Here is a 27,170-nt window from a genome sequence, read left to right on the forward strand (position 1 = left end):
TGCATCTTCTGTCCTTTTCTCTGCATACCTTTCTGAAGAGTCACTCAGCCTTTCTTCCTGCATGCTCAGCCTCTTACCTGCCCTCACCTGAACTAACTCCAGTTTGTCAATATCTTCCTTCTACTTGGAGACCCAAAATTACACATTTCTCCAGATGTGGTCTTGCAAGTTCAGAACAGAGCAGAAAAAAACATTCTCTTTGATCTGCTGGCCACTTAGTGACATTCTTTAGTAAAAATAAAAGATGTTCAGATTCCAGTTCAAAACCAAATGCATCATAGATGATTCCTGGGAAGTGTTTGTACCAAGTGTTAATTTGTTCTGTAGATGTGCCATCATGAGCACTTTTAACAAATATTACCAAAGTGGCCCATAAGTGCACAATTACATGCAGCACAAGGACTCCCTTGAATCAGACTCTGTAGTAGATGTCAGATCAAGCTGTAGCCTTTCCTTCTTTAATGGAGGAAAATCAAATCGATAATAGGATCAATGATGAAGGAAGGTTTCTGTCATTTAGCACTTGGGGACCTAGCCAAACTGCATTTATGTCTAGCAGTTTTAAAGAACACTGAAGGTACTATGTTGTGAATAAAAGGTTATTTTCCATTTACTGAGTTGTGGCATAAAAGTAATTTGTAAAGAGAAGTTCCATGTCATCCTTTGGGAGAAACCTTCTTCATTTTGTCTGACATACATAGCTACTGGTTCTGATCACCTCTAAAGCACACTCTTACCAGCAAAGGCAAAGTAGATTAAATAGGTAAGTCAGGGATTGGCCTAAGTGTTAAGAGCAGCTGTGCCATTCCAGATCAAAGGTCCTTTCAGCACATCATTTCTCTGGCAGCAGACAATAGCTAATGCTTAGAGAAAGATGATCAGTCATACTTGTATGACTTCACCCTCTTTCTGGTAGCAACTGGAATATTGCATTTAATATTATGACTTTTCTCTGACAATTTATGGGCAGAGGTAAGGGCTAAAAAAAAGAAATGAGCTCTACTTAAGAGCAGGTGAAGTGGGAGGAGGAGATGAAGCAGGAAGCTGAAGGGCTGTTCTGGTGTGTGGAATAGTGCCAAAGGGTGTTCTGGTAAAAGTAACGCAGGTCTTGGAAAAAGTATAGCTGAACTCCAAACATGGGAAATGAACTACTTCAAAAGGCATTTTATGTTTTGAGAAGTCATTAGTGTAGCTTATAAAATACATCTTCTTTGGATACATCAATATTTTGCATGGGCTTATGCATATTTGTATATAGCTCTGCACATGCATATGTGTCATTTTAATCTTTCTCATATTTTGCTACAGTTTACAGTGTTTCCTAGGTAAAGAGAAAAGTGTATGTGGCATCTGCAGATTCATCTACATAAGACAAACCGCATTATTACTCATTTTATACAACTCTTTTTGGTGCATCTTGTGGTTGAGTTTGCATATAGACATGTCTGGCTTTGAGAAAAAAAGGTTTATTATTTAAAATGCAGCATTAATTTTGCCATGAATGGTTGACTTTACAGGGGAGTTTGACACAGTGCAGAGCCCTTCCACGCCAATCAAAGATCTCGATGAGAGAACATGTAGAAGTTCTGGGTCAAAGTCTCGGGGTAGAGGGCGGAAGAATAATCCATCACCCCCTCCGGACAGTGACTTGGAGGTATGCCTGTGGTAATTGATGAATGGCAATGTGGAGGTTTCTTCTGATGAAAAGTAAATTCTGAAAACTACAGCTGTGGAAATAGCTTAAAGCATTTTAGAAAACATCATGGACTCAGTCTCACTAACTGACTATGACAGATATTAGTTGCTGGTTTAACATAACATGTATAGTGAGACGTTACTCTTCTGTATAACAAAGCTACACAGAAAAGCAAATGTGATTCAGCCTTCCACTTTTTAGCTCTAAGATGCGTGTCTTTCAGTTTCTTATGCAGTAGAACCACAAAATTTTGAAACTTCTATATGCAAAGTTGTCATATTTTCTTTTTTTTTTTTAAAGGAAATCTCTGGTATATTGCTCAGCTTAATTACATGTGTTTATGAATGCAGTGCAAATGTGCAGGAACATCTGGCCATAGCTTTTCAAATAGTTAGGTACAAGTTTGTCCGTGTGCTTGCAAGTACGGTCAGTGAATTTCCATGAGGAACCTTACATCAGTGAAGTTATAACTGTCATTAAGTATGTGCAAGATCAGTGCCTTCATGAAGAAATGTATCTGCCTAATACAGATGATTTCAAACACAGGTGACCTCTTAGCAACAGAGTAATTATAGTCATATTACTCCTGTGCTAGCAGTGAGCTGCCTTACAGTGACAGGAGCAGGAGGAGGAAACAGAGTGCTGTGTATGTATGAAACACTCTAGGTCTGGCGTTAGGGAAGCATGCTGCACGGATGTCCCCTGCTGCCTGGCCAGCCCCACTGCTCTGCCTTTGACCAGTGCTGGGTGCAGCAGAAGACAAGAATGTTGCTGGGACTTGGCTGACAATGCAGCCTCTCCTGGGGTGGCAGGGTGGGCTGCCATGCTAGGCACTGAATGTAAACACCATGGCTTTTGTGCAGAAATTGAAACATTTTGTGCTTTTCAAAGGATTTAACTTTTCTGGTGAAAAGACTCTTAACTTCTTACATTTCAGTTTTCCTGTCTATTTTATAGTATACTGCTGAAAATGAACCCCTTATGAATATAAGGAGTTTTCTTTCCTTTTTTTTTTTTTTTTTTAGTTAGCATAATCCATTTTATCCTACAATATTATTTAAATTCTGTATGACATTATATGTGACATATAACACTTTTACCCAAGATTCTATTTTAGCTATACAGTAGAAATAAAGACCTTGAATCAATAAGACATGGAGAAGTATCTGAGAGTACTGTTTATCCTTAATTAACAATTATGTTTGACCCCCATCACTTTTCTGAAATCTATGTTTATACAACTTTTTTGAAAAGCTTTTTAGAGGACAAATAAGAAATGATTGAAGACTTCAAAAGTTACCCTCCTTCTGACTTTTTACCATGCATGATACACTGGTTTTGCTGATTTTCAGAGAAAACTTGCTTGGTTAAGTGGTTAATTTTTAGCCTCCTGGGTGGGATGGTGGTGGGACTTTGATGTTATTTGTTTAATAATATTATCCCCATTTCTATTTTCAGCGTGTATTTGTTTGGGATTTGGATGAAACAATCATAGTTTTTCATTCACTGCTAACAGGATCCTATGCACAGAAGTATGGCAAGGTATGTGAGCGTGAATTCCATATTGATTCATTGTATCAGAGCTTCCTAGCCTGCACATGTATGTGTGTGTCAGCTTCTGTGTTAATCATGGCTTGGGTGAAGTTAGAAGGAAAATGTACAGTAAACACTATTTTTCAGAGGGTTAATGTGAAAAAACAAGGATGAAATGAGAATCAGACCCTCAGCACAATATGTGAGGTAAGTCTGAAGTAGATGCTGCAAATAAGGGAAGAGTTTACAGAGGAACAAGGATGAGGGTCCTGAGGTACATTGGAAGAGATTGCAGGGAGATAATAGACACAATGGCAAATGGAAATAACTGACAGTATCTGGATGCATAGATGAAAAATTAAGAAATAAATGGAAAAATAGATAAATCTATGTGGAAATTGGTGAATCAGGGCACATGAGACTGACCTGTTTCAATGCCAGCTGCAGATGTTACACTTTAACTCCCCAGCTTTTTTGTTGAAGCTTTGGTTCCCCTGACTGGCTCTGGGGTGAGTAATGCTGGGGAGTGAATCCTCTCCCAAGCTGATAGTTGTACACATTGTTTCTCCTTTGATGAGACTTGTAAGGAGTCAGGTCACAGAGCGGGGAGCGGGAGAGCTGAAGGAAGAGCGAGGGAGGCAGAGAGAAGCTATTGTAGCCTACAGGAGCAGGACTGAAGTCCCCTGCTGAGTCAGCAGCCAGCCCCACGGGGCTGGTGATGGGAGCCTGAAGAATGGCTGCTCCAGCAAGGGGAGAAGAGAGTGGTGGGAAGACCAGGCCATAGCAGCTGGAACAGACTGCTGGGAGGGATAGAGCTAAAGGCCTGGATAAAATGAAAAACTAGGGCAAATATATGGAGGGAAAAAATAGATAAGGGGAATGTTGGTATGTACATATGTGGTTTTCTAGGTGTTGTACCATTCAAGTGAAACTATTTAAACGGTATTTAAATACATAAACATTTCCTTACTGTGTCAGATAAAGGGCTTATTTAGCGTGTTTTCTGCCATTCATCCCAGCAGAATCAGATGCTTGAGAAAAGGATGTGAGAAACAGTACGTTAAAGAAATGTTTTCCACACCCACCTCCTCAGCCAGCATGCTAGAAATGTCCAAAGCCAGAAACTGTGGATTATAAATATGGACGGGACAGTCCTCCATGGTTTTATTATTTATTTATTAAAAGAGAAACTTAATAGGAAAACCCAAAGGCCCCAGACAAAAAGCTGAATTTCTGGAATGCTAAGATAAGGGTTGTTATTCATATATTGTAATAAACAGCCTTTCTTGTTTGGCAGCTCCACAGTGCACATTTCAGTACACTGTCAAAAACTCCTCTTCTGCCGTTTTCCAAACACTGACTTTTTCAAACTGTGACTTTTTCAAAACCATTTCTATCTTATAGTTACTAAAACAAGAGAGAAACCTAGCCAAACGTGAACATTTATACCATTGTGAATGTAGCCTATAGATTGCCACAGAACTTGCTGAATTGCCTCAGTGATGCAGCCATTTCATTAATCCTTTTCTGATTGTGCCCTTGGGATGTTTACATCTTATGCTCCATCTCAGATAATAAATAATTAAAGTCAAATTTAATACAAAGTTTTAGAAATCAGAGCACATTTTGTAGCTCACAAACATCTATGGATAACTTTGAAAACTATCTTAGAGACATGCAATTCCTCTTTTTTCCCACTTTTTTTACGAGTAAAAATATTTGGGAAAAAAAGAAAAATCACAGCCACTTTTCTTAAGAACACATGCTGCTAAAATTGACTGTCCATTCAGAATCCAGTAATGGCATATTAACAGCCAGTAGTACTGACAGCAGTAAAGTTGGATTGTATAAACCAGGAGTATCTCTAAGGGCAAGTGAAATTAATGTAATTATACTACTGAGATCAGCATCAGTAAACAAATGCCATGAACAACTATGAGCAAAAGCAGAGGAATTCTTAAGTATAATCCATCTTATTTATTTATTTTCTACTGATAGGTGACATCCACACAGGTTGGGAAATCTGTTCATTTCCAGACACTGTAAAATAAAAAAATGGGAGACTTTTCCTCCCTGCAGTGACTACCTTTGCCATATTTATAGGGAACTTGTTAGGAAGGTAATGACTGATTATCAGTGAATCTCAAATATATATATTGCTGACTGCAAGGAGGCAGGGAACACAAGGCGAGTTTACCATGTGTAGGCTTTAACTTTTGCATGTCATTGAAGTGTTGCCTAAACTTCCCCCCCATGGGGGAAGGGTAAGATATCACAGATGGGTCTCAGTCAGTCTCTGTTGCATGACCTCTTTACCAGATGTGGCCCTTATCTTTTCTGCGTGTGATTTCTATCAGTAAACAAGGTCTTAATCCAGACTGGAGTTAGGATTGTTACGAAAATTAGATTGCTATGACAGTAAATAGTCCATGAATTGTGGGGTTCTCAGTGGAAGTCTTGTGAACACATAGGTCTTGCAAAAGTGCCAAGAGAATTGTTTATCATGGAAAAGTGTCACAAAATTTTACTTCACAATGAAAAACAAGAAAATAATGATACCAACTAATTGCATCGATTTGCTCTCTGCTTTTAAAAAATAAAAATAAAGGTGTGTAATGTCACACAGATGCTCAGCTGTGCATACTGTGTTCTTCCATATGTATTTTGTGAACCTATTTTGTATAACATTATCAGGTTACTCCCAAAATAGAAATCACATACACACACACAAGTCACAGGAAAAGTGACTAAATGAGATAAGGAGTCTTTAATGCGAACATTGGTTTAAGGGAAGGCATCTTCTTTGGCTGTCCTCTCTTTGTGTTTTCAATGAGTGTCATGCTGGGTTTAGAGCTAATATGAATATACAGACAGGCAAGGATATTCACCTTCAGTTCTTTCCCATCTACTGCTTGACATGTAAACATTAATTGCATTTTTCCACTAGCACTTCACCCTATATCTTCCAGTAATTGGGTGAAAACAAATTAGTCTTTTAACCTCCCTGCTTTGCTACAGTTCAGGCTGCAAAGGGAATGCAGTGAGGTGAGGTGGCCATCACGTTGTTATGGCCAGGTGGCAGGACCAGTGTATGAGTGTGGGGACACTCGAGAGCTGCATTGATACCACAAGACAAACAGTTTCTCTTTCAAAAGGTTCCTACAGTGGAGTAAAAGAGAAACAAGAAAGACAAATCAATATCCCCATAGGCAATGGGGGCATTTGTTGGGAGAGATTAGTGGGAAGGTCCATATCCAATAGGCAAATTTTCGTTCATATATTTGTCAAGAGAAAACAGATTTCTGACTTAGGGGGTTTTGAAGTTGAGAATGGACACTCCCCTTGGTGTATACTTGTCCAGCACTTTTCATGGTGTGATGATTATTTGATTTCAGAATCATACAGGTCTGTTACAATAACCATGTTAAAAACAAAACTGTTGATTTGTTGAAGCATTTAACTTGTTGGATGCAGCTGTAAGCATCTCATTTAAAACACAGGGCAAATTGCTGCTTGTCTGAACAGCAGAAGAGTATAGCTTTAAACTCCACTGAAACTGAGAGATTTGGCAGAGGTTGGTCAATGCATCACTTTGATATTTAAAATATAAAACTTACCCAGAGGAGGTATTTCTGTTTGACTTTTGGTGTAGTAGTTATTTTATTGGGCTGTTCAGAACAATCATAAAAAGAGAATAAAAACTACACTACACCTGTGTTAGGTTTCAAGGAAGCCATGCTGCCTCCCGGAAGTAAGAGCACATCTCAGAGATGTTCAGTTCATTTGCTCATCTGCTCTGTACATCATAAAACCAGTATGTTTCTATTTTTAATTATTTACTGCAGTGGCAAATTATGAACATTGGCATTTGAGCTGTTAAGTTTATGACTTGTGTGGCTGATGATGGTTTTTGCAGCTGAGCACCAGTTGGCAGATATGGTTTTCTACAGTGCTGAGCTCTTAAGTGAGGATTTGTTGATGTGACAGGACATGTGTTAGGAGATGTCATCATCTGTTAAGAGTTTATGAGGTACATTCTTATTCCCTGTGAACAGTGTGTATTCTTTGTTCCATTGCATTTCTGTTATCCTTGCTGATTTAAGGCTGATTAAGCTGGAGTTTTGTCTACCTCCAAGCATTTTATATTCCATTCAGTTCTCCCAGGTCGATCCAGAGGGCAAGGATGTCCTGATAAATGCTGTGATTCAAGGTGCAACTGGATAAAAAAGGAAGAAAGTCCCTTGTAACCTCTGAAGGGGAAGAATGTGATTTCCAAGTGCAAAAATCAAAACAAATCCATACTTGATGATCACAGTTGGAAATTTTGATAACATTGCTAATGACAGTAAGCTGTTGAGGAGGTGACATTAACCTTGTACACTTGTCTGGAAAGGGCTTAGTAGCTTTTTATTGCTAGCTCTCTGCTTGTCCAGTCATTAAACAGAAAAACTTTGTCACCATTATCACCTATAATGACATTCCCAAATTCACTCATAAAAATGCTTTTGTGCCTGTATTAATGGAGTTATCTCTCATGACCTCCACTTGTCCTCTCAATACAGTCCCTCATTGTCTGAGACCTCTGAGTCCGTTTTCCTACCACATTCTAGAGAGAGTGGAGCAGAAACTCCCTGTGGAATAGAAATGTCCTTCATCAGCAGCTAGACATAGCTATCAAGACGAGATGTATTCTCTTCCGTCATTGTTCCCATGAACACGGGAACACTTGTTCCAGTAAGAGAGTGAGAGCTGAATGTAAATCTGAGATTCCTATAATGGAGGGAAGTATTTTTAAGCTAAAAATATTGGTACATAAGCATCTTCCACATTTTCCAGAGGTCAGTTTTGTTGTAAGTCTGTTCAGGACAGCCACACATTGCATATTTATTCTTACAATATTTTTTATATATTTTGTTTGCCTTCTTGCTTATTTTTAAGGTTTCATGAGTACAAATCCCCATTACAATGAATTTACCTGGCAGTCTATCTATTTGTTTTCTGAGGTTTTATAAAAACCAGTTTGGTGTGTTTGCATTTTTTCTTCCAAGAAATTAAATTATTTTGAACATCTTGTGCTGAAACCTGACTTTCCAAGACAGTATTAAATAGGTTTCTTCCACTAATGGACATTGAACTTTCGGGGTTTTGTTCCAAGTCACTTTCCTGCTGGACAAAACATTTAAATATTGGTCCTTCTAGGGTATTTATATCTAGTCTCCCAGGAGGCATTCCAGTGGATGGACCAGTCTAGTACAGAAGTCCACAGACAGACAGTCTGGCTCCAGTTTAGTGCCTTCATACTAAAGTAACTAAAGTAATTTGTGTTTTGGTATACAGAAGTGCTGTAGCTGGTTGTGATTCTTCTGCACACTGATGATATCTGGCTAAAATCATTCCTCTGAGGACCAAAGAGTTGTTCTTTATTCTGCAGTTTATCTGAGGAACACTTCCAGGTTTATTTTTTTATTACTGTTTTCTCTTTTGTGTATTCTTGTGCAGAGTAGCGCAAAATACATTTTGGCAGAAGTTCAGTCTGCCTCTTATTCAGTCTCTCAATTTGCTGTGCTCAAATCTGTATCAGCTGCACATATTTCTTGCTTTCTTTTCAACACCCTGTGCTTTGTGCCACTTCAGTTAGTTTGCAACTTCTGCTTCAGTTTGAAAGACAGTAAAATGCTTATTGGGGTGTTCCTCCACACTGAACAAACATTATAAAACCACGAGACCCTGACAAATCTGCTTTCTATGTCTATTTTTGAATGTGAAGGAATGAATTTAACATGGAAAAATCTGGAATGTGATGTTTAATTCTTGTTAAACAGTTGCAGTGCAAGTTGTGGCCAATTTATTAAAAGAAAAATTGTCCATGTTTTGAAAATTCAATTCCAATATGTATTCTTAACAGAAGTTGCTGTGTGAGATCGCAGACTGATTCCACACTAAGCTGAAATGAATTCTCTTTGTTCTATTTTATTTTATATATGTAGTACCTAGCAATATCCTACACATGCCTTTTTCAAAACAGGAGCATAGGAAATACCATTTTAACTGTAATAAAGTCAGGCATAGTTGGTTACAAAAATATTATTAATAAGAAAATCATAAAAGCTTTGTCACGTTTATGTCTTTCAACTATACTAGGCAAGGCAGGAAATTGTGATACATAGTTGGTTGTTTCTGTAAAAATAAATTGGATTATAATGGAATATGTTATAGCAAATTTCCGCATTTAAGTCTGCTTCTACCCAGGAAAGGGACAAAAGAGGCTGAGAATCAAAAGTCTGAGATTCCAGTGCTGGAAACACTCCAGTGAATAGCTTAACTCACATAAATAATAATGAGTTACCACCTGTGCACAAAGTTATGCACATGCCTTAGTGTTCATAGGATTGAGGTGAAGAAGCATATTGCAAATACTCTTTATTATATTGTGTCTAGAAAGAAAAGAATGTGATTTACTGTGCACAGAAAAAAAAACACAAGTGAAAGGAGAGAGAAACACATGTTTGTATGTGATGACACTTTGATAAAAGCATTATGGCTTGATAAAGAATCTTATGAGTCTGGAGTATTTTGATGATTTGTGTTCTAATATCTTACATGACTTTTGCAAATCTGTTAACATGTCTTCCTTAATCATCCCCTTGGAAAAGTGACCTTTGCACTTGCTGCTGTCTTCAGCCACGTGACTTTCAGATCCCATGAACATGACTACAGAAGATAGGAGACAAAATTGTGTTATTAGGCACTGCATTTGGTTTTTACTTCTGATAGTCAAGACCAGTTCAAGGGTCAACATAAAAATATTTCCTTTCATTGCCAGACACTTGGGTCTAACTTCGGATCATTACCATTTCTTGTACAATATTCTCCCTTCAAGTCTGACTTTTTTATGAGCAAGGGTCAAAATATGTCTGTGTCTCAGATTTTACCATTAGTATTTAAGTGCTCGAGGGTAGAAACCATCTTTTATTCTGTCGTTGCAAAGCCCTGGAGTAGGGGATGTCTGATCCTGATTGGGAAGCCTTTGATCCTAATACTAACAAATGAGCATTTGAGGTTTTGTGTGATTTCGTTGCCAGATGCTGGTAAACTTTTAGACTTTTAATTTCAAGGTATTTAAGAAGGCATTTCTGAAAGCTTGCTATTGTCAATTAGAGTTTGAATGATGAAATACAGATTATTATTTTTTTTTCATTTTAATGAGAAGAGGATCACATCTAGTACCCAGTGGTGGCCTACAAGAAATGTGGAGAGGGACATTTTACAAGAGCCTGTAGTCAAAGGACAAGGGGTAATGGCTGTAAACTGAAAAAGGGGATATTTAGATTAGATATTAGGAAGAAGATCTTTACTATGAGGGTGGGAGACACTAAACCAAGTTTCCCAGAGAAGTTGTGGCTGCCCCGTCCATGGCAGTGTTCAAGGCCAGGTTGGATGGAGCTTTGAGCAGCCTTGGCTAGTGGAAGGCATTCATGCCAATGGCAGGGGGGTTGGAACAAGATAATCTTTAAGATCCCTTCAAACCCAAAACATACTGTGATTCTATGATTCTATTTTAAAAGTCCATTGCAGTATGTTAAGCAGAAAATGTTAGCTGAACTCCATAAGCTCAGGCAGATGATTAAGGCAATGATAATACTAGTTTTACCAGGTGTTAGCTAAGCATCAGGAGCTTAACATGTAATTAACGTGTGCTACATTATTCTAGAACAAATGCGTGGTAATGCAAATTGTCTTAACCTCTTTCCCAGCAAGCTTTGCAAGTTTAAATTAATTATCTCACATTTACTGTACACTAAATGGTCTCATATAAATGGCTATTGCAGATCCATAGATTTGTGTTGTCTTGCCAAGGTGATCTGATAATGTGGAAGCTGACCTGTGAACAGTTTAAATTACTTTCATCAAGGGGCAAGAATCCTATTTTCCACCAGAAATGAAAGAAGAATCTCTAGCAAACAAACTTACATATCCTTTCCCATTCCTGTGGACCACCTAAAGAATTGTGCCATAGTTTCAAGCACACAGAAGAATACTAAGAAAAACAGGCACTTTGTTGAATTGATACCTGCAATAAAATAATAAAGGAGAGCCCTGAAATTCATCAGTGAGTGCCTGCATAAAAAAGGGTCAATGTTGAGACAGAGAAGTACTAAGTGCAGGGTTTGAAGAGACATAGTAAAGTGACAGAAAGTGTGGGAATGAAGTGGACATAGGCAATGCAGTGATGATTTATCCAAAGTGAAACTCAATTTGGGGAAATGGGCATAGGTTCAGAGTACCATTTGTATTTTTATAAAGCAGAGACATTAGAAATTGAAAAGGCCTCTTAAATCACACCTTCATATCACAGTTTAGGATAATTGCTCACAAAGTAGTCAGTTGGTAGATTACTGCCTTTCCTAGTCCAATTTAGCATAACCTTCATGAGGAGTTCTGTGTGTCAAAAGTTGGGAAGAAAAGACAAGTGGTCAAAGGAATTGTGCAGCAGACTGAATGTCACATGAAGTAACTTTGTTTCTGCCTCTGCTGCCGACTCTGTGCATTGGCTCAGAAAAATTAAGTTACTGCTCCATGACTCAGCTTTTATCTGCCCACAAACTGACAGACAAGATATTTACATATTTATATAAAAGGCTCAGGAGTGAAAATGTTGGTGTACTGTTATAATAATAAATGCTGGTTTTCTAACATACATCTTTTGTAAGAAGTTCCCTCCCTGTTTACAGCCTTCTTCATGCAGGTTTATATATGGCCCCCAGGTTTTCCCATGTCAGGTTAGCCCAGTTACAAATGCCTTGACTGTCAAAAAACTTGATGTTTCAACATCTCCAGCTGCTGTAAATGTTCTCACACACACTCAGCGGTCTCTTCTTGTAGCATTATATTAATACAGGATTTTTGGGCAAATTTCTTGTGGTGTTAATTTTTCAAAGCGCTTTGTATACAGCAGTTTTTAAAGTAATTCTAATATAACTATAAGGTATTTAAGTAGTTAATTGTGCTTTCTATTTTTTAAGGATCCACCAATGGCAGTGACTCTTGGACTACGAATGGAAGAAATGATTTTTAACCTTGCTGACACACATTTATTTTTTAATGATTTAGAGGTAAGAATCAAAGGAGCATGAACACTGTTACTCCTGTGTTTTTAACATACTTGTTTTTCTGTGCATTACTCTTTGTTGTGTGTGACATTTTCTGCCTATCTAGATTTTGGGATTGTCATCAGACAGGTTAGCTAGGTGGCAGTGACTTCCTATTGCACCAGAGTCCTTCCCTTAAACTGTGTGAGAGAGGGAATCTGCAAACTACCTTTTCCTCTCTTTGTCCTATGGCCGTCTTTTCCAGTTTCATTGATTTAGAGCTGTGTACTGTCGTTTCCAGGAGAGGAACATATGTGCCTCACATTCTTCAAGTTCTCTAAATTTGCCTTCAGTGGGTGTTATTTGACCAAAAGAGAGGCCATTCTTCTCCCCACATACCTGAGTAGCCGTCCCTCCCGCCCCCCCCCCCCCTTTTCTTGCTCAAATGTAAACTATTCTTCATTTGCCTCAGAGACTGCAGCATCAGAGAGTCTGAGGTTTTCAGGCCATCCCCTGATCTAAATCAGCTGTTTTCTTACTGAAGCTCAGAGTTCCTTCTGTGGACAGATATTTTGGCACCAATGGGAGTTGGAAGACTTTGAGGTTTGGTTTAAAATGCCAGAAAAAGGTTTCTTGTGAGTGAATAGAAAAAATAAGGGTGAGATTTTTCCATTCACTGGGAATGTATGCACTTCTTTTGTTCCTTTATCAACTGTAGGCAACAAGAAAAGCAGAATTATCAGGCTGCAGTTGTCTTTGTCATCCTTTGCACACCTCATTTATTCTTAGCTTTAAGTTAAGAAACTGGGATCTACTTCACCCTTTACCTGAGCTGCATTTCCTCCTTCCAGCAGCAAAAACGTAAGAAAGCAAAGCCCTGGACATGCCTTTACCAGTCAGTGTTTTATTGCAGTCCTAGTGAGTCATCACTTGACAATGCAAATGCATTCAGTGGATGTTCTCTTTCTGGTGCCCTGTACCAGAGATGGAGTCCAAATCAATTTTTCAAAGCATTGTTTAAATTTCTTTTTAGCAGACCTTTGCCCCTGTGTGTTCAGATTTCATGTGACACCCAGTGAAGTTTAAGCCATTCGGTAGCATATGCCCAGAGTTCTTCAGTCTTGTGCTGAGTTCAAGTGGAAGAGTTCATCAAAAATGGAGCTTTGCCCTCTTTCCATACATCTTTATCCTTGCTAATGGCCATTGAAGCTTCATTCCTTTCTCTCAGTATTTATTTTCATTGTAGATCTCAGGTTTAGCTGTCATAGGTGGATCATCACATTTTGTATATTCTTCATAGGGTGGTTTTAATATCCTGACAAAAAAATCATACTCCAGCTCATTCCAGAGCTTGAACAGTATCCAAACAGTTTTCAGTTTCAAATAAATCAAAAAATACTACTTCAGGACTCTCTTGGAGAATCTCATAACTCAATCAATTTGATTTGATTAGAACCAATTTCTATATGCAATTAGCTATTTTCTAGCCCAGAATTCATCTTTGTTTCTTAACCACCTTTCTTACAAGATTACTAAAATTCTGAACTTCTTGTTCTGAAATGAGCTGTATGCTCACATTCTGGCATATGCAACACCAACGATTTTCTGTCATCTTAGAAAATAAGACATAATTGCATGGCATCCTGTGCCGAAGTACACAGAGGCATCTTCTAATATGCAAACGGATAAATATGTCTGTTTAATTGCGTTTGCAGAGCACATAGCCATTACTGAATATTATGGTGCATCTGCACAATGAAGATGTAATCAGTTCTGAGTATTCCCCAATTCCGACTTGAGTGTCTCTCTCTCATCTCTCTCCCTCTATCCACCTCTCTGACTGTCCATTCATCTGACCATCCTTCCCCAGAAAGATGAATGCTGAGTTGCTGATGGTCACGGCCATCAAGACACAAGACCTTCAGTTGTTACTGAGGAAGAGAGACAGGCTTTTGTTCACTAGACAGATTACATGTCTTTTCATCATCTCACTTTTTAAATGCCGAGCCATCAGGCCCCATTCCTTCTGTCTTGCTTTGACCTTCATCCCACAGTAAACCTTGTGACTTGGACACGATAAGTGTAAGGTACTGATGAAGCTGTATTCCTGTAATATGGACTCCAGTCACTACGTCCTCTAAGCAGTCTTTCTCCCCTCTCTTTCTTGGTTGGAAACACCACATACCAGGGTCTAGTAATAATAACCAAGTTACTGAAGTTATCACATATAAAAATAAAGTTTTCCTTCCTCTATGCAAATCTGTCTCACTACAATGACTGCTGATGCAGAAATTCCAGTCTGCTGAGACTTTCCCTGCTGACCCAGTAACCCATGTTCTAATCAGCCAAGCTGCACTTTTATTTCAGGCTAGGCTGTTCTCCAGCTATTTCTCTCTCAGTGTATAAATTTTAGTTAGCTTGAGAAGTATTGCCTGGGAGGGCAGTTGGTGTTTTGCCATGAAAATAGGAGTCTGGTGCTCTAGAAAATACATGTGCCTAAATAGTGCTTAGAGATGGGACTCAGTTCTGTTATAATATCCAGACTAATGCATGGTTTTCTCAGTTAGGTAAGGGATGAAATGGGGCTTTTCACCCTGAGTATTAATTTTAAGACAGCTTTCAGATGTTGGTAGGGAATACTGTGCACACAAAAAAAAACACCCTAATTCCTACAAATTGCAAGCAGAAATTTGGACATGAGTCTTTCAACTCCATTATACTGCTCCATTTTCAGGGAAAACGATGAAAAGAGTATTCAAACAAACTGAATCCCATGTCTATTTTTATGATAATTCTACCCCATTTCAAATAAGATTTTATCATCCTTTGTTTTTTCTCAGAAATAAAAATGAGAAATAAAAAATAGGATTTGGATAAGTCTCAGAATTTGTGAGTCAGGTATACTAGTTTTAACAGAAACTGAAACACATACATTAAAAGAATTGTATAGCCTGAGAAAGCATAGTGCTGAATATACCCCTCAGTCATAACATTTTTGTGTTCAGTGTGGTGAGTCAGTGTTTTTACTGGATAATGAAATTACTGTCCTTTCCAGGAGGATAATTTTTATGGATGATTTGTTGATTCTGTACTCTCCAATTTCCAGGCTCTAAAAATTGCTGCAAAGAATTGCCTGCACTCAGATATAATTTAAATTAGTATTGCTTCAAGCCAAAGACAGTTACTGGACCTAGATTCCTGAACTCTCAGGAAATACATTTTATCTTTCTTAGTTTTGACCTTGCAGTGACAGTGAGCCTCTGTGACCTGAGTGTAACCAGTATGTAGCTGATGTTTAAAAGTATTTTACTTTAACATTTAAAGTGACAGAGAGGTTGCTTGCTTTCCTTCCTCTCTGCAACAGTTTGTTATCTTTTACAAGTAAAGTCCAATGTAGTGTTGTGCCACCAACTTCCTGTTTCTTTGGGGAAAAGTAGCAAACTATTTCAGATCTGCTCAAACAATTTGCTTTTTCTTTTTTTCCTGAAAGTTCCTGATTTTGTAAAATGTAAACTTTTTAGTTGAAGTATGTAAGTAAAAAAGAAAACAAAGTAAAGCAAAGTGAAGCAAAGAGTGAAGGGCACATGAGTTTGTTGTTGGTTGGCAAATGTGTAGTGTAAATATATATTGAGGTGTGCCATAGATCCAAGAGGAGAGGAAGGGGGAAAAGGAGAAAGCTGGAGAGTGCTATCACCTTTGATCCTCTTCTAAGCTTAACCTTCTTGCAGGGACAAGAGGAAAGTAATCAGAAAACTGCATGTTCCCCTCATCTCCTGTTCCTAGAGTCAGTGAACAAACTGTCAGATAAAACAAATAAAAGTAAACAGTTAAGCCTTTGCCACCCACTCATATTTAACTTAATAATGAAACTATCAGCAGAACAGCTATCTGGAATTTTCAATGCTGGAACAATATAGCTGAAAGGCTTAACAAAGCTCAAAGAGCAGCAGACACTCCTTTATCCATCAGGGCTTCTGTGTGTCCCCCATTTAATTAGTATACCTTCAAATCCACAGCACTGATTTTTAAACTTTTCAAGTTATCATATCCTTTGACCAGTTCCAGGGGAATCTGTGAAGGTGATCTGCAAGCCAGATACTGCTCAGATACCGCAAAATGTAATCTTAGAATTTGTCCTGGTGGGGCTTTTTGTCTGGTTCTTGAGTTCCTGCCCTACACTGGGTATAGTTGCATCTTTTTTTCCTTGAATTGTAAATAATAAATAAGGATAAAGAAATTAATCTTTTATTTCAGCTGCCACTTGCCCTTTTCTTTCTCTTTTTATCTGCTGTTGTACACATCCAAAAGCAGCTTTTCTAAAATTTTCTACAGCTCAAAATAATCTCCTCAGACAAGCCAGCAAATTTTATTTCTCCAGTGGGGAGAAGTATGCTTCATTTCTGTTCCTCAAACACAGATCTTTCATGCCTGTCTTAACAGATTAAGCCAGATGAGCAGAGTTTGGCCACTCATTCTTTCAGTCTTGGCAAAAAATCTGTAATTATAATTACTTGTACGATGTAATGAAATTATGTCTTTGAAACTGAAATTATATGTATTTATTTTATACAAAAATTGCTAATTAATTTTTTTAACAACTTCATGTGGGCAGAAGTCTGTTATGTTTTCATTCAGTTGAAAAACAAACAAAACAGAAGAAATGTTAATTCCCAAAATTTAACTCTAAGAATTTGTGGCATATGCCTTTGGAAATCACTTCTTACTTGTCCTTTATCTGGACAACTTAACATTGGTGTGAGACCGAGATTGGAAACTCAGGACTGCAGACTCCAACATGTCACAGAGAGTCTTAAGTGCTGCTTGTCAGCCACTTTGTTTGACATAGATGACTCAGATGACTCTTTATTTGAGGCACAGAACTGGGCATTTTGAAAGCTCAGCCTCATTTTGTCCTAGTGAAGAGATTAAATTATTGGAAAGCATTTGTTGGGTAGTAATTTTTAAATGCATCCTTGAACTTTTTAATAAATAGGATTATGTTAACAACAATTATTTAAAATATTAAAAATTACATACAGCAAAATAAAATCTTTGAACACTGAATTTCAGGTGCATCTTTGGGTTAAGATGTTTATTCTACCAGCAGAAAACAGTCATACAATGTCTGTTCATATTTACCATTCTGTGATAGCTTGACTTATTTATTTGTGCTTCCTCCACATTTTCCTATCTTTGTGCCATAACTATGCTGCAGAAAAGGATATTTATTAGCTATCCAATTATAAAATGAGGGGAGTTCAGCTTTCCAGTGTACCCCACTTCCCCAGAGGTACTTCCATCTCTTCTGAAACCAGGAAACAATGAAGTTCTCCAGGACTGCTTGATTATCCATGATTTTCCAGCCCAAGGCACTTGGATAAATCACTAAAAGAATCTGATAAGCATCCAGACTCCTGGAGACTTAACAGAAGTTGTATGCTGGTTGAAGTTCATCATCGCTAGCTTTTAGGAAGTGGGTTTAGCTGCCTTTGTGTTATTGGTATGCCAGAGAAACTATAAATGAGATTTGCAGTTGTTAGTATTTTTCAATTAAAATAATTTTAATATAAAATTCACACTAAAATTACATACTGCTTTTCTCAAGGCCTGTTTTAGCTAATAATTGACACAGTGTAGGACTTGAAGGTTGTATTATTTTTAAGAAATTGATGGTGATAAAAAGCTGTAGGTGTACATACGCTGCCATCTTCTGGTGTACTTAGCAACTTGCACCGATCATTTACTTCAACATCTGTACTAAGCATATGGTGAGCATACACTCTTATAGTTTATCATTTGAATTTTTTTCAACAGGAGTGTGATCAGGTTCATATAGATGATGTTTCTTCTGATGATAATGGACAAGACCTAAGGTAAGCAACATTTGTTTTTGTTTTTTTTCTTCAAAGATTAAATAAATTGAGCATTTACAGGAATACATTGTATTTATTTTTACTGTATTTTGGGTGTTTGCAGTACCTACAGTTTTGCAACTGATGGCTTCCATGCAGCTGCAAGTAGTGCAAACCTTTGTCTGCCAACAGGTGTAAGAGGAGGGGTTGACTGGATGAGGAAGCTGGCTTTCCGTTACAGAAGAGTAAAAGAGTTGTATAATACTTACAAGAACAACATAGGAGGTGAGTTTAAGTGTCAAAACTAATTCAGAATGTTGATTAGGTTAAACTGTATGGCAGTGAACTCCCACAGAGGGAATGTGCCTTGGAAGCCACAGAGTGAATGGAAAGTGATGTGACTGGACCTTGGGCTGTTGAAAGCTACTGACTGTAATGGCAGAACCAACGCTGTGCTGTTGTGGAGGAGAACCAGAGATGGGAAAACTGAGCAGACCTCCATATTGCTTTCACAGAGCTCATTTTTCTCCTTCAGACCCAGCTTGGATATATTCATGTTCCTGAGTGCTTGAGCCACTTTTTCTACCTCAGACATGCAGTTATTCTAGGAAAGAGGCCGTATAGCTTCTGCACTACAAATTACTTGTGGCTAGACTTTTCCATCCTATAATTTCATTATCTGGTTGGTAACAACACAATATTCTGCTAAGTTCTCTGCTGGGTACCTTCTTGTCTGTTTTTACCAGTGGATGAAATAAATTCTGGCACTCCCATGCCACTAGCCCCTTTGGTTGACTCTAGCTTACACAGTTAATTGTGTTAGCAAGAAATGCAAACCTCATCTGGGCCGAGAGCTTTCCTGCATCTGTGGATTCAGTGATGTCCGTGACATCAGGCGTGTAGGAAATCAAACAGCAGAAGTGAAAGAATCTGTCCGGAAGAATCCAGTGTGACTTGCAGAGACAGCCATTCTTCGTCTGAGGAGGGCAGGATGTCAACTGACTCCCTCAAGGAGAGACTGAGAACACGGAATACTTACAAGTCTTCAGGCAACTTCAGGCTACAGCCACAGTTGAGGATAAGCCCAGCCTTATCCTCAACTTCCTGCCCAGCCAGGAAAGAGTCCAAGTGAACACTCTCCCATTCTAACATGGGCTTTTTCAACTCATCTGAAATTTTTTTCAGAGGAACCTAAAACTCAAAGTAAAGCTCACCTTCAGTGAAAGCAGTCAGTTTGGTGGGGGTTTAGCACTTCCTGCAGTCTCTCAGAAATGGCAAAACTGTACAACTAAAATGGGCAATGACTTAGTCCTTACTTAAGTTATGTAAATTTGCAATATACATTTTCACTCTGAGTAGTTCAGAGTCTTTACTTGACAAAGGAAGGAGCAATAGGACCAAAGAGTAATAGCAAATGGTTGGCTTTCTCTTGCCCTGCCTTGCCCTTCTTTGGTATCATGAATAGAGTTTTTATATATTAATACCTCTGGAAACAGTATTAACGAAAATGTCATAGTGTTTTAGTATATCTCCTGATACATCTAAGATTCTGAAGTTTTTGGATTTCATAAAACTTTTAACACTAGTAAGAGCACAAGTCCAAGAGCACAGCAAAAAGAAACAAAATAAGAGGAACAATCATTGCAAAGCCAGAGTGCAAATATGGTTCATTGTATCAAGGTTTTTATCCTCATCCACAAATCCTGCTTCTGAAATATATTTCATTTTTAGTGGGTATGTTTCTTCATTCATCCTCTACTTAGCTTTTTGATAATCTTTTCTATAACACATGTACCTATGTATCTCAAAATAGCTGTTAGAAGACAACAGAAGGCTAGACCTAGCTAGGTATTTTTAGGTTGCTTCATTTCAGATTTTTTTTAAGTCAGTCACCACCACTTCTTGTCAACATAGGGTGTGAAATGGAATGGGACACAAAAGCTCAAGAAGTCTGCTTCCCTGCTCTTCCAGGATCAGATCTGATTCTAAAATACTTTGGCTTCAAAAAAATCATGTCTCAATATTTACAGGTTGGGTACTTTTTTAAAATCTGACTGTTCACACCCAATAGGAGATTTTAAGTTGCTTTTAAGGACTGAGATATGAGAACATAAAATGTGCAGCCATTTCAGGGCTGTAAATGCTATCAAAGGAGCCATCACTGGTAACTACAACAGGATATGAAGATCAAGTCATCAGCAAACAAATGTAGTTCCAGATGTATTAACCTGAGTTTCACCTATATGCAGTCACAAGCAGGGCAGTTTTAAACATATGCAGATACTGCAAAGGCAAGTTTACTCTAATGTCTTATTTTGTCTCTGCCTGTGCTTCCAATGGCATAGATCTTCTTTTCAGTTTTACCTTTTTCGTTTTCCTCCACATCCCACCAGAAGATGGAGAGAGCAAGTGGCTGCATGATATTTAGTTGCTGGCTGGGGTTTAAACTGTGACACTAAGATGTATGTGAAGAAAAGGTTTTAAAAATACGTGTTTCTGAAAGGTATACTTCAAAATGTAGTAAAATAGCCTGAATAGACAAAAAAATCAGGTGACTGATTATTAGTATCTGCAATATTGTCTGCAATTGCTTGGTACAGTGGAGTGCAAATAAAAAGAGAGCAATTTACTGAGCCTTGAAAAACAGATTTTGTCTTTGTGTTTTCAAGTTCTAATGGAGTTCAAAATATAAACAGCAACCTTAAAATCTATACATTCCATCTACTACAGAATTTAATTTTTTTTCTTTTCTTTTTTACATAAAAGGACTCCTGGGGCCTGCTAAAAGAGATGCATGGTTGCAATTAAGAGCAGAGATTGAAGCTCTAACGGACTCCTGGCTAACAAATGCACTTAAATCATTATCAATTATCAGCACAAGGTATGTATTTGAGTCTACTGTAAAAAGCTTTCTAGTTTTGGAACAGGTTGCCCAGAAATGCTGTGGCTGCCCTCTCCCTGTAAGTGTTCAAGGCCAGTTTGGATGGGGCTTTGAGCAACCTGCTCTAGTGGAAAGTATCCCTGACCATGGCCGGAAGGGGTGTTGGAATCAGATGTTCTTTAAGGTCCCTTCCAACCCAGACCTTTCTGTGATTCTTTGAAGTCACAACTATTTGCTCTTAGCTCCATATTCACACCATGGTCATGCTCACATTCCAGCCTGTCAGTGCGTACAGTAGCAAGGCTCTCAGTTTTCTGTTGTGTAACTGCTAGCACAACTTGGCTATTCAGGTTTTCATCTTCAGCATTCAATGCTAGCTTATTAACATAATTATTCTTATCTCTTCCTCTACTCTTGAAACATGAAGCAAGTGATGTCATTGTACTGAAATGTGTATTGGTTGTGTATTTCCTCTCTAGACAGGACTAACAAATTATTGCTTTCCATTCTCCTAATCCTTTTATTTCACTAGTAGCTACTGCCAATTAATTGCCAGCATGAAAATGATGCTTTCAAAGCACTGGAGTGCCTGTTTTCAGAGGTATTGAGTGATCTTAATTGTCTCTATTTTAGGGACTGGCTTTGTCGGTTTGGTTGGTTTTTTTTTTCTTTTTATAAACCAGCATGGAATATTTCCTATAAATCAGGTCTGCATAATCTGTTAAAAAATTTTGCCAAAATTTTCTGGAAGTGATGGTGCTGAGTGAAAGTAAATGTTGAGGATTCCTGAATATGTTCTTCACAACTGGTTTACTTCCTCAGGACTTGGGAAACAGTTTTAGACTATTTAAACTTAAACTGTTTTTCTCATTTTAGGAGTAACTGTGTGAATGTGTTGGTAACAACAACCCAGCTTATCCCAGCACTTGCAAAAGTTCTACTATACAGTTTAGGAGGAGCTTTTCCTATTGAAAATATTTACAGTGCAACCAAAATAGGTAAGAAAATTATTCTTTCACCCATTCTGACTACACGGCATTACCAGTATATTTTTGCCAGCAGTGGATGAATTCCAAGACACTTCACTGCCACTTACAGTGTTAATTATAGGATTTGGGAATTGTATATGTTCAAATGTGTTTTATGTCGATAAATTCCGAAGTAACCTTATTTTCAATGATACCTGAAGGAATAAAGGTCTCCAAACTGATTTAAAGCCTCAGAAACTCCAAAACATGGTGCAGAAAACAAAAAGTGTGCAGAAAAGAATGAAGAAAAGTATTTTGTGAATTCAAATATAAGCAGAACTTCTTTAAAATGGCCTCTGCTCTGACCTTGAGCTTTATGTAAGCTAGGCCTCTACTTCACAAGGTTTTTCTGGAAGCATAGTACATCAGCGATGGTAGTGACAACTGCTGCCAACAGAAGTTGTGTTGGTGGATGCCGCAAGGCCCTTTCCCTATTCTGTTGATAACTGTATACCTCTTGTGTGTTACAGTTTGGAAATTTATGGCTTCTGGAAATTGCACCCAAAATTTTCTTGTAAACCAAGAAAAGTTACCATTCCTGTGAAATGTGACTCAGCCTACAATGACTGATAATTTTGGCAGATTTCATGATTTGCCAATTATTACTTCAGGAATGCTTTATTTCTGTACCTGTGACATGTACCTGTATAACATATACGGTGACACTTCATTGACAAAAGCATTACAATATACATTACAATACATTTCCTAAATTATTTCGACAAGTGAAAAAACTGCATATTCTAAGAGTGTCAGGAAAAACTATCATGCAGTGATTAATTAGCTATAGCTGTCCTCTAGACACAAAGCCTCAAATACTTTAAACATTTAAGTCAAGGCACAAAGTATCCCAAATGCCACATGGTACTGTGCAGCCTCTGGAATGAATGTCATCTGTCATACAGCCTGTACATGTTGGATTCAGTCACTGAGATTGCACTTGGACCAAAGGAACGAGCATTAACAAATAGTGCCAACAGCACAGAAGGGGGTGGTGAAGTGAAGCACAGTCTCTGGAGGCGCTGTCGAAGTAATTCTGCACCAGGAATTCCTTCTGGGAACAGTGTGGCCGCTGTTACACCCCTGTCGGGAGCACAGCAAACTCTGGGGTACAAGATCTCTCTCTCTCTTTCATCTCAGTGATCTCTGCACTGTGTTGAGCACAGGACTATAATTGCAGCTCTTGCTTGCACACACTGAAATCTTGTCCTCACTCAACAGTTAATACTCACGATGCTTTTCCTAATCATAAGCCCTTTTTTTGTGGGCCAGCTTTTAAAAAGCAAGAGGAGAGCAGTAAGAATGGGAGATCTAGAAATCATGCGCTTGTGAGAAGAGATTAAAAACCTGGGGTGGGGATAGACATAATAACAAACAAGGTAAAAAGCTCTTGCAGAGGTGAAAGAAATAATGTTTCTTTACATTGATGGAAGGTCTCACAATAGGTGATGATTTCTTTGCAATAGCGCATGTCAAAGAGAAACCTCCTAATGGAAAAGAGTTCATTAAATATGGAGATCAGGTGTGGAAATAGTGAAACCATTAGGAAAGTTTGAGGATTGATAGCACAATCATTTGTTTATAAAACGTTGAAACTATATACTATTAGAAGGTTGGTAGATGACTTTGCTTGGTCTGTTTCAGTCCTGTATTTGTTGTTACTGGTTTAGCCTGCTTGCTTCCAACATTTCTTCAAAAGAGCCAAATGCTTCATGAAGTTCTTCCAGGACTGTGTTGTTCAATTTTATTTTGCTTGTCCGTTGTGCTTTGAACAGTTTCTCCATTGCTACATCACCCATTGTTGCAGATAAATTAGATTTAAAACTTCTGCTTTCCTTGAGAAAATACTACTGCAATAATAGGGAAGTATTTAAATTCTATTCTTTATTTACTGAGCTATTACTTTTTGCAGTGCTGCTGATTCCTTTATCTTAGTGGCTTTCCTGTAACTATTAAGAAAGGGATTTAATTTTACCTGGAACAGCTTAGTGTCACTAAGGAGATTAATTGCTTCTTACTAGTTTTGGCTCTAAATCCCAAGGCTGGAAACTTCAAAAAAGTAGTAGTAACAATGTCTTACCACTGCACTAATCCTTTGTAAGGCTTCACCATAACTCACTTGATAGCTTGAATAAGTAGTGCATTGTTTTTCAGGCAAAGAGAGCTGTTTTGAGCGTATAGTGTCCAGATTTGGCACTAACATAACTTATGTTGTGATTGGAGATGGACGAGATGAGGAACATGCAGCTAATCAGGTAACTTCACTCTGAACTCTTATCTCATTTATCTTCCAGGGAAAGAAAGTTGCTTTGAACGAATAATGCAAAGGTTTGGCAGAAAAGTAGTATATGTTGTAATTGGGGATGGTGTAGAAGAAGAACAGGCAGCAAAAAAGGTAACCTGTCTTCTGAAATGTTGGTGTGATACCTAGCTACTAATGCAAGCCTTTCTGTTTGCATTCCTGTCAGTGTTGCATAATTGCAGAATGACAAATACTTTCGGCCCACAGATGCAAGGCAACAAGAGCATGATGAGATCAAAACTTAGCGTAATCTAATGAACCATTTGGATTCAGCATTTTCTTCACTTCAATTTGGAAAGAAAAAAAAAGCAAAATTATTGTAAAAATAAATGAAAAAATATTGCAGCTAAAATGTCTGACACTTCAAGCAAATTAAAGATAAACAGAAGAGACAGAAAAGGCTATTTTATTATAATTGGGTGGTGTTTTTTCTTTAGATGTTGAAATAATAGAGGTTTTAAGAGAGAAGTTATGGAGAATGTGGAAAAACATCTGAAGGACTGTGCAATTTTTTTGCTAACATAGATGAAGATCTGTAGTTTGCTGTACTAAATATGATGAACATATAATTTGATCCAAGAAAGACATATCTGCAAAAGAAAAAAGTAAGTAAAAGAAAAAAGTATCACAACATAGAGATTGTGCATCAAACCTGTGTTGCTAAAAAAGAACTGTTTCCTTAGAAATATTCAGTTTTTTCATGATAATAATACACATCAAAATTTCACCAGATAAGTTTTCAATATTCAGAAACAGATCAAATGGGTAATTTGCACCATGCTTCCTTGTTTAACCCCTCCCTGGAAGTGTGTAGAAACTGAAAATTTTGTCTCACAATGTCTGTGCAGGACAAGTGATGTAAACATTGTTGTGCTAGTAGTAGCAAAACAAAGTTCCTTTCTAGTGTTGTAGCTAGAATAGAAACAAAATGAAAAGAAACCAAAATGCTCATTCCAAATGGTTCCTTATTATAGGTGCAGTCCTGGTGATGGGTCTTTTATAGTTTGTGCTAAACAAAGGTGGTTGGATTGTGTACTTTCCAGTTTGGCATGCTTTTTTCTTAATATTGGCTATATTGCATGGGTAGATACAGATTTCAAAGAGATGGATGAATATAGCACACTACAAATAGATCTGAACACAACATGAAAGAATGCTTTTTTTCTATTCTGATGAATTGATGAAGGAGAATAGTGCATATATCTGCATCTCTCATAGACAGTGATGCTTTCTGTGACACAAATTATCATTTTCTAAACCAGAAAGGTTTCTTTTTCTGACCCAGAAATCTTTTATCCAAAGAGATTCCTCCCCACCCTTCACCTCCCCCCCAACCCCCCCTCCCCCTCCATAGAGTAAAAAGAAATCCAGCTCTGTTTCAAAGGGTTTCATGTGAAGCTCTTTTAATGAAAGTATCATGGATCTTTAAATGATGGTTTACTATTTTGCAAAGTCTAATAAACGGAGCAGAAAGGGCTTTCCTATTAATGCTCCTTGGTATGGGTTTGCATACTAACAGTAAGCAAACAGTCCTTATTAAGCAAGAGGCTCTTTCCGAAAAAAACTGTTAATAAAGACTATCTAATTATTTTAACTTCAGTTGAACTATAAAGCTCAGATCTATTTTGGTCTGATTTTTGCCAGTACTTTACTAGCAAAAATCAATCCAGAAACACAGTGGTGTAAAATACATGGTGGTAATCTGACTAGCCTTGTGTGTCACATATCACCCTGTGTCACAGTGTTCATCTTTCCTGACCTTTTCTCCCCTCTAACAAACACAGCACAACATGCCTTTCTGGAGGATATCCAGTCATTCGGACCTCTTGGCTCTCCATCAAGCACTGGAACTAGAGTATTTGTAACTGTGTTCTAAAGTTGGCGATCCTTTTTTTTTATATATATATATATATTTCAAGTACACTGAATTTTATGTGTGATTCAATGCCTCTGGCTTTACACATATGAATTGTCTTAAGAAGGGAAGAAATACTTGGAATTAAAAATTCCAAATTGAAGAATTCAGATTGCTGAATGGAGTTAAAACGTTAGTGCTACGTAAGGAAGCTCTATGGTCTTATATATGCAACGTTTTTAAATGAATTGAAACTGTGGAGGTTGCTGATACACCCCAAGTGAGCCCTGACAGGAGTGAACAAAGGACTCGAACTGGCAAAGCACCAACACCCATTTTCCAGCCAACAAGGTGGTCAACAACATTCCTCAAAATGGGATATATTCTCAGCACTGAGGTTTAACCAGACTTTAGCCTACCTAACCCAGAAAATCTGAATTGGAATGCACTCAGACTGTATAATGACAATCCTGTCTAGACCTGTAATTTGTGTAAATTATTGATGAAAATAATTTACTGTGACTTTATTAGCAGCTGATTTTGGAAGTGGATGCAATTTTTCTTTCTTTTTGGGGGGCAGGGGAGGGAGAGGGTTATATAATATTGTCTCTTTTATAAGTTTGGCAAACAGAATGTGCATAATGATGTGTTGTGCCTTAAAGAGAAGACTGTGTTTGTGTGTTATAATGTAATTTTGGTTAAAAACTATGTAGATAAACAAAACAAAAAAAAAAAAACAACATCCTTTGTGATAATTTTTGACATGACCAAATTTGAAATTCAGAGAAAACAAAGAGCAGGGCTGCACTTAAATGCTTTGTCATTTAAGTATTTGTTGCAGTAAGAAGAAATAATAAAGGAAAGTTTGTGTTTTTATTTGGATTCTGAATAATTCCACTGATTGTTTGAGGAAAGTTAAGAGTATGTTGGGAGG

At 37.8% G+C, this 27,170-nt stretch overlaps 1 protein-coding gene across 6 annotated transcripts in view; it reads left to right on the forward strand.

Moving 5' to 3' along the window:
* The window catches only part of EYA4 (EYA transcriptional coactivator and phosphatase 4), a 70,935-nt gene extending 43,982 nt beyond the window's left edge, over positions 1-26,953 (forward strand). For 3 of the 6 annotated variants that reach the window (XM_005154747.1, XM_005154746.1, XM_013130471.1), the window contains 9 exons: positions 1,518-1,654; positions 3,155-3,238; positions 12,253-12,342; positions 18,133-18,191; positions 18,295-18,455; positions 20,937-21,051; positions 21,928-22,049; positions 24,374-24,474; positions 26,166-26,246. In XM_005154747.1, the coding sequence (XP_005154804.1) occupies positions 1,518-1,654; positions 3,155-3,238; positions 12,253-12,342; positions 18,133-18,191; positions 18,295-18,455; positions 20,937-21,051; positions 21,928-22,049; positions 24,374-24,474; positions 26,166-26,246 (950 nt within the window). Of the gene's footprint in view, positions 1-1,517; positions 1,655-3,154; positions 3,239-12,252; positions 12,343-18,132; positions 18,192-18,294; positions 18,456-20,936; positions 21,052-21,927; positions 22,050-24,233; positions 24,335-24,373; positions 24,475-26,165 lie in introns of all 6 variants that reach the window. The other 3 variants (XM_005154745.2, XM_031054014.1, XM_013130467.2) reach the window with 2 other exon arrangements.
* Positions 26,954-27,170: the final 217 nt, after the last annotated feature.

The sequence above is a fragment of the Melopsittacus undulatus genome, chromosome 3 (genome assembly GCF_012275295.1).
Source record: "Melopsittacus undulatus isolate bMelUnd1 chromosome 3, bMelUnd1.mat.Z, whole genome shotgun sequence".
Taxonomy (NCBI): domain Eukaryota; kingdom Metazoa; phylum Chordata; class Aves; order Psittaciformes; family Psittaculidae; genus Melopsittacus; species Melopsittacus undulatus.